This window comes from Mycteria americana, chromosome 24 (genome assembly GCF_035582795.1).
Source record: "Mycteria americana isolate JAX WOST 10 ecotype Jacksonville Zoo and Gardens chromosome 24, USCA_MyAme_1.0, whole genome shotgun sequence".
Taxonomy (NCBI): domain Eukaryota; kingdom Metazoa; phylum Chordata; class Aves; order Ciconiiformes; family Ciconiidae; genus Mycteria; species Mycteria americana.
Window position 1 is genome coordinate 4,131,339 of NC_134388.1, and position 9,271 is coordinate 4,140,609.

Genomic DNA, 9,271 nt, shown 5'->3' on the forward strand with positions numbered 1-9,271 from the left:
TACAGCAAAACACTAATCCGATTTCTCACAAGTGGCCATTACTACTAACGTATGGCACTCCCAAAGCTTCCTGCAAGGAAAAAACCCAAACCAACCCCCTTCACTTTGATTTAATAACAGGGTCATTATACACGATTGTCTAGATATGCCCTTTTTATTCCAGTGTTTCCATACTTTCTACAGACCTATGTACATAGTTAAATACGTCATTAATTTACAAACCATGTTAAAACAAATATTTCACCTTGCCAAACAAAAATCTTGCAGCGGTCCAAGATTAAAATATATATTACAACAGTATCAGAAACTTCCTTTACCTGAATGTGGGCAATATTGCTTAAGGACTTGGATTCAGGTACTCGGCAAAACCACCTCTTGTAACCGATTCACTTAACTGTTTTAATTATATGTTCTACCATACCGAATTATCCCTGTTGACCACAGACCTGAACTAGAAGAGCAGGAACACTGTCAGGCAGTCTCCAGGGAAGAGATTCACTCTCCGGGCCCTAAACGGATGATATCCTCATTCTGGGTCCGTCCCTTTTTGCTCTGCAAGTACAGTAGTTTTGTTTCAGAGACACAGTGAGGCCACGAGCCCAGACCGCAATTTGGGACAAGGTATTTTCAACAGAAAGCCCTCACCTGCTACTGTGCTCTTGACAGAAAAAGCTGAGCTAAAGACCTGCCACAGTAAGTTTGCGGTGCAAACTTTCTCTGAAAACAGTTGCAAAAAAGATCTGGTTGGGTTCTTTAAAAGGAAACCATCTGAATATATTTAATAAAGCCTCTGATCTGTGAATAAAGCATGCGGAGCTTTATTGCAAGTAACAGGTCAAGTTGTATGAAGATGGTGCAGCGGTAGGCGTACCAGAAGATGGACAGATGAACTCACAGCATGCCTGTACATCCCTGGGGCCCCCACCGCTACTTTTTTCTGGTATTTCATTCCCCTATGAAGTAGGGAAGAATCATCTCCATTTTCCAAATGGGAAACTGAGGCACAAAGAACGCAGTTAAGCATTTGCGGGAGTCTAACAGTTTACAGCTAGCTCCCTTTGAAAGCAGTCGAAGACTTCAGCCCCTCTTAATAATCTCAGCCTAAATATTTCATCGTCAAATCAGTCCTTTGCAGAGCCAGAACCTAATCCAAACCCAGAGTCCACACAATCCTTTTTACATGGATGTAAAAGCACTTAAATATTGGGAAGTGAGCCTTAGAAATACACATTTTGCACTTTCCCATATTAAAAAGAAATAATTATACATAAATTAATACTGGAACAGGCAAAAGGAATTTCATCGGAAAGAACGCTTCTCGTCATTATCTTATTCTTGTTAACCTGGCTTCGGGAATGATTTATTTAGATTTTCTAAAGTAAAAGCCCAAGTTCTAAGCTAGCATGAACAGATTCAACTCCAGTCAAGGAAGTTCTGCTCACAAACATTAGCAGCATATTTAACCCATCTCTGAAGTTTCAGAAGGACCATTTCCTCTTTTGGACTGTATGGTGGAAGGCAGTCTATGTAACCACCTCCACAGTCAGCCAAAAGAATAAGATCAGGTCGACTTTGCACTTAAAAATAAATCCTTTATTATCCAGAAAGGAGCCAGATCATCATCTCACATCATGGAAACGGTCGTTTGTAAAGCAATAAATAAGTGGAGGGAGTGTTCTGTACCACACCCTAAATTTTGCCACTGGTATCTAATACCTCTCTAGTAAAAACATAATCCTTATGCTATCAAAAATCTCACTGTACAACAGCTTCTCTGTTAAGGAAAGAAGGCCCCTAAAATCTTCTTTTGCTAAAGTAAGAACAATAACAATCTGATTCAGTGAAACACAAGTTCAACTGGTTTCATTCCTTTCATGCACAAATGCAGTATCTGACGCACAACAATCAACTTGTCTAGAATTAAGTACGTTCATTTATACTAACTGAATCAGTTTGTCTGAACCATAAATTATCTATTTACTGCTGATTCAGATAATGTTTTCTTAACAATTTACTATTCGAGCTAGGGGAGTTGCAGGAACAGAGCAGGATACAAAATTTAACTTCTTTCAGCAGAAAGTGGAAGTCAGGCTAAATGCACACAGCAACTCCAACAGCAGTAACTAAGAAACTTAAAAAAACAATTGGGGCTAAAAAGATAGACTTAACAATTAAGAATGATGATTATTCAAATTAATGCATTCATAATATATGAATCATCTGAGAGAGCATAATTTATACATAAAACTGAGAAGAAAACACCTTAAACCTTTCAATTTCTAAAGCACAAAAGAGTTTTGTAAGAACAGGTGTGAAGCAAGTAAAAAAAAAAAAAATCACATTATTCCAAACACTTTATTTGTGAAGGTGTTTTCTGTATTGCCAAGGAAGAGCAATGTCTGAAGTTACAGGACTCCCTTATTCAGAAAACAATTATGATCTTAAGCTCTGTTTGTTTGTTATCTACAGTGACTGGGACAACAGTGATTTTAGAGAATTCTGTTTCTCTATGCCTGAAGTACGCTTCTTGGAGAGATCAATCTTTCTACTGTCTACTCTTTCAGAAACACTTCTGGTTTGTCATCAAAAACCGCAGGCATAGGCACAAAAGTCATTAATACCCACATGAAGTTTCATAGTTGCTCGAGATGAATTCAGATCCACCTGTCTGCAACTGATACACATAAGTCAATCCTCCTCAAACAGACAAATCCTGATAACCAGAAGTACGTCTTAGATTCACTTCTTTCCGAAAGCTTCACCTAAGTACCATCAAAACATATCAGAGAACAAATTAAAGGTGGAGAACAAAGGTGGCCAGAATTTAGCTGCCAAAAGGATAATCAGTTGACAGACTCTGAAAAGGAGCGGTGACAGCAGATGTTTTACTCTGAAGTTCTGTACGTGCATTTCACCAGAATCTCTGTACAAGAGCTACACTGCGCATTTAGTTCCAGTGTCAGATCTAGCTGTTTCAGGTTTAAAGGTCTGCTTAGCCGAAGTTGAAGGTCTGTACCGCTTTCACTACACATGCATCTTCCCTTCTGCAAAAACTGTACAATAAAACGCCTTTACATTCATGGATGTACTAAAAGTTTCTGATAATGTTGGGGACACTTTGATATCACAGTCTATACCTGTTTGCCAGGATTCTATATATCAAAACGATTTAAGTTGTAGGTAGTGGGATAGTTTTGCCGATTATACTGGAAGTGGTCTGTTAAGATATTGGTTCGACCATACTGATAGTCTCCATGTTGTGCAAATGCCGTAAGTCCGTTCTGAGACTTTTCAGGAGTGTTTCGATGCCGGTCCAAATTCACAAGGTCTCCAGTTGTAACTGGAAGTAGCTGCTTCTTTGCTTCTTGGTTTGCATCGTATTTTGTCTAGGAAAGAAAGAAAGTTTCTCTTAGATATCACCTAACATATTCATATACCTAGAACAAAGCATACAGTTTTACAATGACACTACTATCTGTGCCTATTAGAGTCTTAAAGTATTAGTGACTCCTAATAAAAACCTCATTCCCCTCATATGCCAAATCAGTAAGTTGCTCTTTTGCTCAAGAGATTTGAGCGATTTACTTCCCAATCTTCATTTTTCAAGAAAATACTAAAATCAAAATTTAAGTTTGTTAGAGGCCTAGCAGCTGGCCTGACCCAAGCGCCCGAGTACTTCGCTGAGGTGATACGCGTACCTCCTCTGCAATGAAGTTTTATGCCACGCGTTCTACGTTTTTGTTCTGCTAGCTGTTAACTTGCTGTAAAAAATCATTCAAAGCTACTAGACTGTTTCGAGTGAGTTTCCTGAATAAAGGAACAAACAAATAAACCCCTTACCTTGTTATATAAGAAGACCCCGAAGATAGCTGTCATCATTCCAAGGACGTTGGTGCTCGTAACTGGATTGCGAAGCATTATAAGGGACACTGTGATGACCATGATTCTTTTTGTGGCATTTGCGACAGAGTAACTCAGTGGGCTGATCAGGTTAAGAATACTGAAGGCAATGACATTCTGGGCAAAATTACAGAATCCACTGATTATAAGCAGCATCAAGGTCCAGGACCAATGAGACATCGTGCTCTGTTATAAAGACAAACATCACAAGGGAAAAAAAAAAAAAATCATCTCAGGTTTCAGATAAGAGACAAAGAAACACAAATACAACTTGAGTCACTTCTTACCTGCCTTTGACAGGAAGAACATCCGCAGCTTAACTCTAGAGAGGCACCCAAGTATGTTACATTATGCAACCACCAACCCTGAGAAAACACCTCTCTACATACTCGTAACACACGTTCTGGGTGCGTTTGTTCCTCTCTCCAGCTAGTAATTCCCAAGATTTACACCGTCACGTAAGCTACCTCTCCCAACCCTGAGCTGAATTCTCACAATAAACACTACGCTTATTTTTTTCATATTGTTTTGTGAAACAATTTGCAGGTGTTTCAAAACAGTTCCTTCCATGCCAGTGAGGAACCACACTGAAACACTTAAGTGCACTTTTTTGGTATGGGTGGTGGTGTTTGTTGGGCCCCCCCCTTTTCTTTCTTAATAGCGAACAGTTTCCCAAATACAACACTTACCAAGTCATTCTCTACTAAGAAGGAAGAAAGATCTACCAAAACCCACGTTGGGATCATGAAGAACACAGCATGGCACCCAAGTATGTTCAGCAACCGAAGATGATGTATTCGGGAATCTCTTAACACCTAGCAAAAAACCATCATTAAACAGCCTTTCTTCAGCTACTGCTCACGTCACCAGTGGAGATTCAGAGCCATGTAACAGTAACAGCTTTGGACAACAGATTAATTATGAAAATAAGTAAATAGTGATATAGTATGAATTTCCCATAAGGATGACCAAAGAAAAACAGATGCCCATTTGAAAACCAATGGTTTCTTGTGTGGTGACTCTTAGTATTAACAAGATAGTAATACATTTGAAATGCTCTACAAACCAGAAATTATTTTGTAACTAAATAGATTCAAGACATACATTTTAACTTTGTTTCTAAGATTTTAAGGAGTGCCTAGTGTTGACACTGACAGAGAAGGGATTTGATACAGCAAGATACATTAAAAGCGTTCAAAGGAACAGTAAAATTTAAGCACTATCAAACTGTCAGCAGAAAAAAAACCATCCATGCCGAGGAGTAAAGAAAAGGCTCAGGATAAACTCTGAGTTCTGCCCAATTTTCAGCGTAACAACTTTGACAGGTAGGAAGAGCTGTAGAGAACAGGCATACAAAATAGCCAACCGTTACTTTGGGCTCCTTTGACTACAAAGTCAACTTAGAAAAAAAAAATATATATATATGTGTACTGGAAAATACACGCTATCCTGTTAACGGATGATGCTTCTGACCAATGTTATGAATGGCAAAACTATTACCTTCTTTGAGAAGATGTTCTGAAGTGAAAAACACAGAGTAGCAGCAAGCGCGCTGATGAGTCCCCACATGTCAAAGGAAAGTTCCGTGACAGTGGCCAACAGGACACCAGTTATTATGGGGATCAGAGACAAGTACACCTGGAAGAGGAATAGAGAGGAGCAGCTCACATCTTCTAAGAGTTTTCATTTCAGCTGAGGTTATACGTACCGCTGATTTGGGGACGAAGGGAGAAGGAAGAATAAAGCAACAGAACCAGAAATCAACTTTTATGCTATTGTAGTTTGAGGAAATTAAGTGACTACAACACACACTACAACAACTCCGGTGTATCAGAGGGCATCGCCTTGCTCAATGTTTAGACGTGTTTTCTTTACATTCCCAATAAAAGGAAAAGGAACTTGTAAAATCTGCATGATCTAATTTCAATCACAGAATTCACCCAGCTAACCAAAGCCTGAGCTTTCCTGATCCCAGCCAGCAGAGCACACCACAAACACCACCAAGAGAAGAAACCTCAGCAAACCTGTCCGCACCTTCGTCGTCTGCTTTTCCTTCATTATGATCCGCGAAAGCAGAACCACCCATATTGGCATCGTCGCTTTTACTGAGAACGGAAAGAAAATGTCGGTGGGGATGCGAAGCTTGGGCCAACTCCATTAACCACCATCAGCAGAGGGTGAGCACTGGGGACGGAGGAGGGGCTCAGGTCCGGTCCCACCAAAGCCATAACCTCAGCCCACACCGGGTCATCCCTCCTTGTCACCGTGCTGGGCGCTCCTACAAACACGGGCCGGTTCTTGGGGCTCTGGGACACCGCACCAGGCACCCGTAGGGGCACAGGACACCGCACTGGGCACCCGTACAGGGACACAGGACACCGTGCTTCAGGTCGCCGCACGAGGCACGGGTACAAGCGCGCACTGGGGACGAGGACACCGCAGCGGGCACCCATACGAGCACACAGCAGAGACCGGGACACCACACCGGGCACCCATACGAGCACGCGCTGGGCTTCAGGTCACCCCACTGGGCACCAGTGCAAGCAGGCGCTGCGTACCAGTACAAGCAAACGCTGGGCCCCAGGACATCACACCGGGCACCCCGTACGAGCACGCACCGGGCTTCAGGTCACTGCACCGGGCACCCGTACGAGCACAACCGGCGCTGGGACACCCCCCTCGGGCACTCCCCCTCCCCACACGCACCGGGCCTCACCTGTGTGCGCGTAGGAGACCGGGACCCTCCAGAGCGAGACGTGCGCGGAGACGGAGGCGAAGTACTTGCCGAAGGCGAGCGGCAGGATGTAGCGGGGGTAGGCGCGGGGCGGCAGCTGGGCCGGGCCGGCGGGCGGCACCCGCCAGGCGCGCAGCAGCGGCGGCAGGAGCCCGCAGAGCCCCAGGATGTGGAAGAGCGAGACGGTGACGGGCCGCGGGAAGCCGCCGAGCAGCAGCTTGTTCACCACGTTCCCGCCGGCGCTCAGCCCGTACCAGGCCAGGCACAGCGCCGACACCCGCGCCCCCTCGCGCAGCGCCGGCCCGCGGCCCCCCCTCGCCGCCGCCGCCGCCGTCCCCCCGCCGCCGCCGCCCGCCGCCGCCAGCGGGGCCGCCATGGCTCCCTGCGCCGCCCGGCCGCCGGTGAAACGTCACCGCCGCCAACGCGTCGCTTCCTGGGGTGGGGCCGGCGCGGGGCCCCGCCGCCGCCTCAGCGGCTACGGGTGCCGGCAGGAGCCGCCGGGCCGGCCCCCCGCGTCACTTCCGCCGCGGCCGTTCCCTCTCCCCTGGCGGGAAGCCGCCGCTGAGGGGCCGCGGCCGCCCGCCCGCCCCGCACTCACCGTTCCTCCGGGCCCGCAGCGCTCCCAGCCCCGCGCCCCCCTCCGGGCTCCCCCCTCGCGCAGCGCCCGGCCCCGGCGGCGCTTTCCCGCGGCTGCGGGAGCCGCTGGGGGGGGAGCGGGAGCCTCCGGGCGGGCTCGGGGAGCTGTAGGGCAGCGTGCGGGGCCGGGGAAGGCTCCCGCCCCAGCGCTGCCCCCAGAGCGGCAGTGAAGATTGTAAGATTAAGGCCGCGAGCCTGGGCTCCCGGGGGTTCAAGCCTGCTACTTCGTGAGAGAGGAGCCCTCCGCAGCGCTGCTGACTTAACGGTGCTTTAGCCTAGGCCCAGAGGGAGCCCGACAGGTTAAAATAAGCCAGGAGAGAACGTGGTGTACAAGAACTGCACAAAATTCTCTTTTCGGAGCTGGTTTTACAGCACGAGCGCGTTCCTAAGAGGAAGGCAGGCCTTAATGGCAGCGCAGCCACCGAGGACTGCCTCAGGAAACCAAAAGGGCAGTCGGCGCAGCGACTGAGCAAGGGTCACGTACTCAAAGGCAACGAGAGAATTGTTCCTGACCTTTAGAACTAACTCAAGGAATATGTAATGTTGGCTCTGTTAAAAGATGGACGAGTACCTGTCAAGCAGGAGGGGGGTCTAGAGCCTATTTCGTCCATGCAGTCTGTCAAAAGACATTTCTACATCATCAATGTACCTATAAAAACATGCACTTTAGGTAATGGCGCTTCCCAGAAGATTTGCAGATCAGCCATTTCCTGTCATCCATTGACAAGAAAGAGATGTCAGTATATTAAATTTAAGATTTTAGCATTAGAAGAATAAATTTTGTAAGGCAGTGAGGAGAAACCAGTAGCAGAGAAACTGAGTTCATGCAAAAATGAGAGTACACAGCAGGTAACGCACACGGTAAACTTCATTTGAACTTGTTTACAAAATTGACAAAAAAAATATCACCTTGTAAACTTATTCACATTTGTTGGAGCTCACAGAACTGGTTATACTCGCATGCTGAAATAAAGATTGTCAAGCCTCGTCTCACCCTGGATGACATCCAAGTGAGTTGACCCTTAGAGCAGAAACAAACTCGGTACGGAGCAAGGTTTAAAGCTTGCAGTGGGAGCGAGTTTCTCTAGCAATTTTGTACCCCTAGGGAAAGGGCTGGCTCTAACGCCCAACGCTCCCTCAAGCAAAGCATCAGCACGGTCAGTTTGCTACCGAGAGCTGGATGTACTTTGAAAGCAGTGATGAACTTTGGGCATCACCGAGTGTGGTCCACGAGGGCCATCGATTGCATCAGAAGTGTAAGCAGTGGAGAAAAAGATGGGGTTTATGAAGTGTAATGTAATATTTTGTCATTTCCTGAAGTTTGCCCTATATTCAAAGGCCTCGAAAGAGCATGGACCCTGTTCCCAAATAAAAGCATTGAGGGAAAGAGGGAGACGGGGCAGGGGGAGGCAAGATGCACAATATTTTTTACATAAACAAAACCCAAGCATTTTCCACAATGACCAGCTTTTTAGCCCTCTGCCATCAGATCTACCTTTCTGAACTGCAAGACAGTAGCTTTCCCCAGCTCTAAAACACACTGCTTGCCCTCAGCAGCTGCAGAAGGACAAAATGGAATTAAACTGAAAATATACTTGGAAACATTTTTTTGGAAACCGCTTTTTCTGGTTTCACTCTCCGACCTCAGATTTCAGAGATGGAAGCAAACAGACATCAGTTCAGATTTCTGAGACACCCACACATTTCAATACCAGCCAGATCACAAAGGAGGAGGTCTGAACAAGAATGACTTCAAAATAAACCAAACCTTCTCAGCTGTCTTCCAGGGAAAGAACCAACTTAATGTATACCTGGCGAGGAACACCCTGTTAAAATCACGCAAGAGCTTGACTCTGCTCTCAAAGGCAGGAGAACTCTTGCCAAGGCTCTTCTCCGTAGAAGTGAGATCCAGCACAAACAGGTTAACAGAGTTAACATCACTAAACCTAGAAGTATTTTTGGTATCGTGTCCCCTCCCCTGTTCCCCTGGACAGAAGCCCA

General features: G+C 46.0%; 2 protein-coding genes across 2 annotated transcripts in view; one reads left to right on the forward strand and one right to left on the reverse strand.

The window, feature by feature from the left end:
- C24H19orf44 (chromosome 24 C19orf44 homolog) overlaps positions 1-9,271 on the forward strand; it is a 40,032-nt gene that overhangs the window by 20,927 nt on the left and 9,834 nt on the right. The gene's annotated exons all lie outside the window — the stretch shown is intronic.
- On the reverse strand, positions 2,337-7,144 carry SLC35E1 (solute carrier family 35 member E1). The gene is made up of 6 exons (XM_075524428.1): positions 6,617-7,144; positions 5,935-6,005; positions 5,401-5,538; positions 4,590-4,715; positions 3,841-4,086; positions 2,337-3,386 (listed from the first exon to the last, which is right to left on the reverse strand). The coding sequence occupies exons 1-6, from the start codon at positions 7,008-7,010 to the stop codon at positions 3,153-3,155; spliced, it is 1,209 nt and encodes a 402-aa protein (XP_075380543.1). The 5' UTR covers positions 7,011-7,144; the 3' UTR covers positions 2,337-3,152.

Excerpts from the sequence above, each read along its gene's own strand:
- SLC35E1 (XM_075524428.1), bottom strand. The coding sequence starts at position 7,010 with ATGGCGGCCCCGCTGGCGGCGGCGGGCGGCGGCGGCGGGGGGACGGCG. Across the intron at positions 4,716-5,400 it reads AGAACATCTTCTCAAAGAAG|GTGTTAAGAGATTCCCGAAT; the intron begins GTAATAGTTTTG and ends GTTTTTTGCTAG. Across the intron at positions 4,087-4,589 it reads TCTTAGTAGAGAATGACTTG|AGCACGATGTCTCATTGGTC; the intron begins GTAAGTGTTGTA and ends TCTTTATAACAG.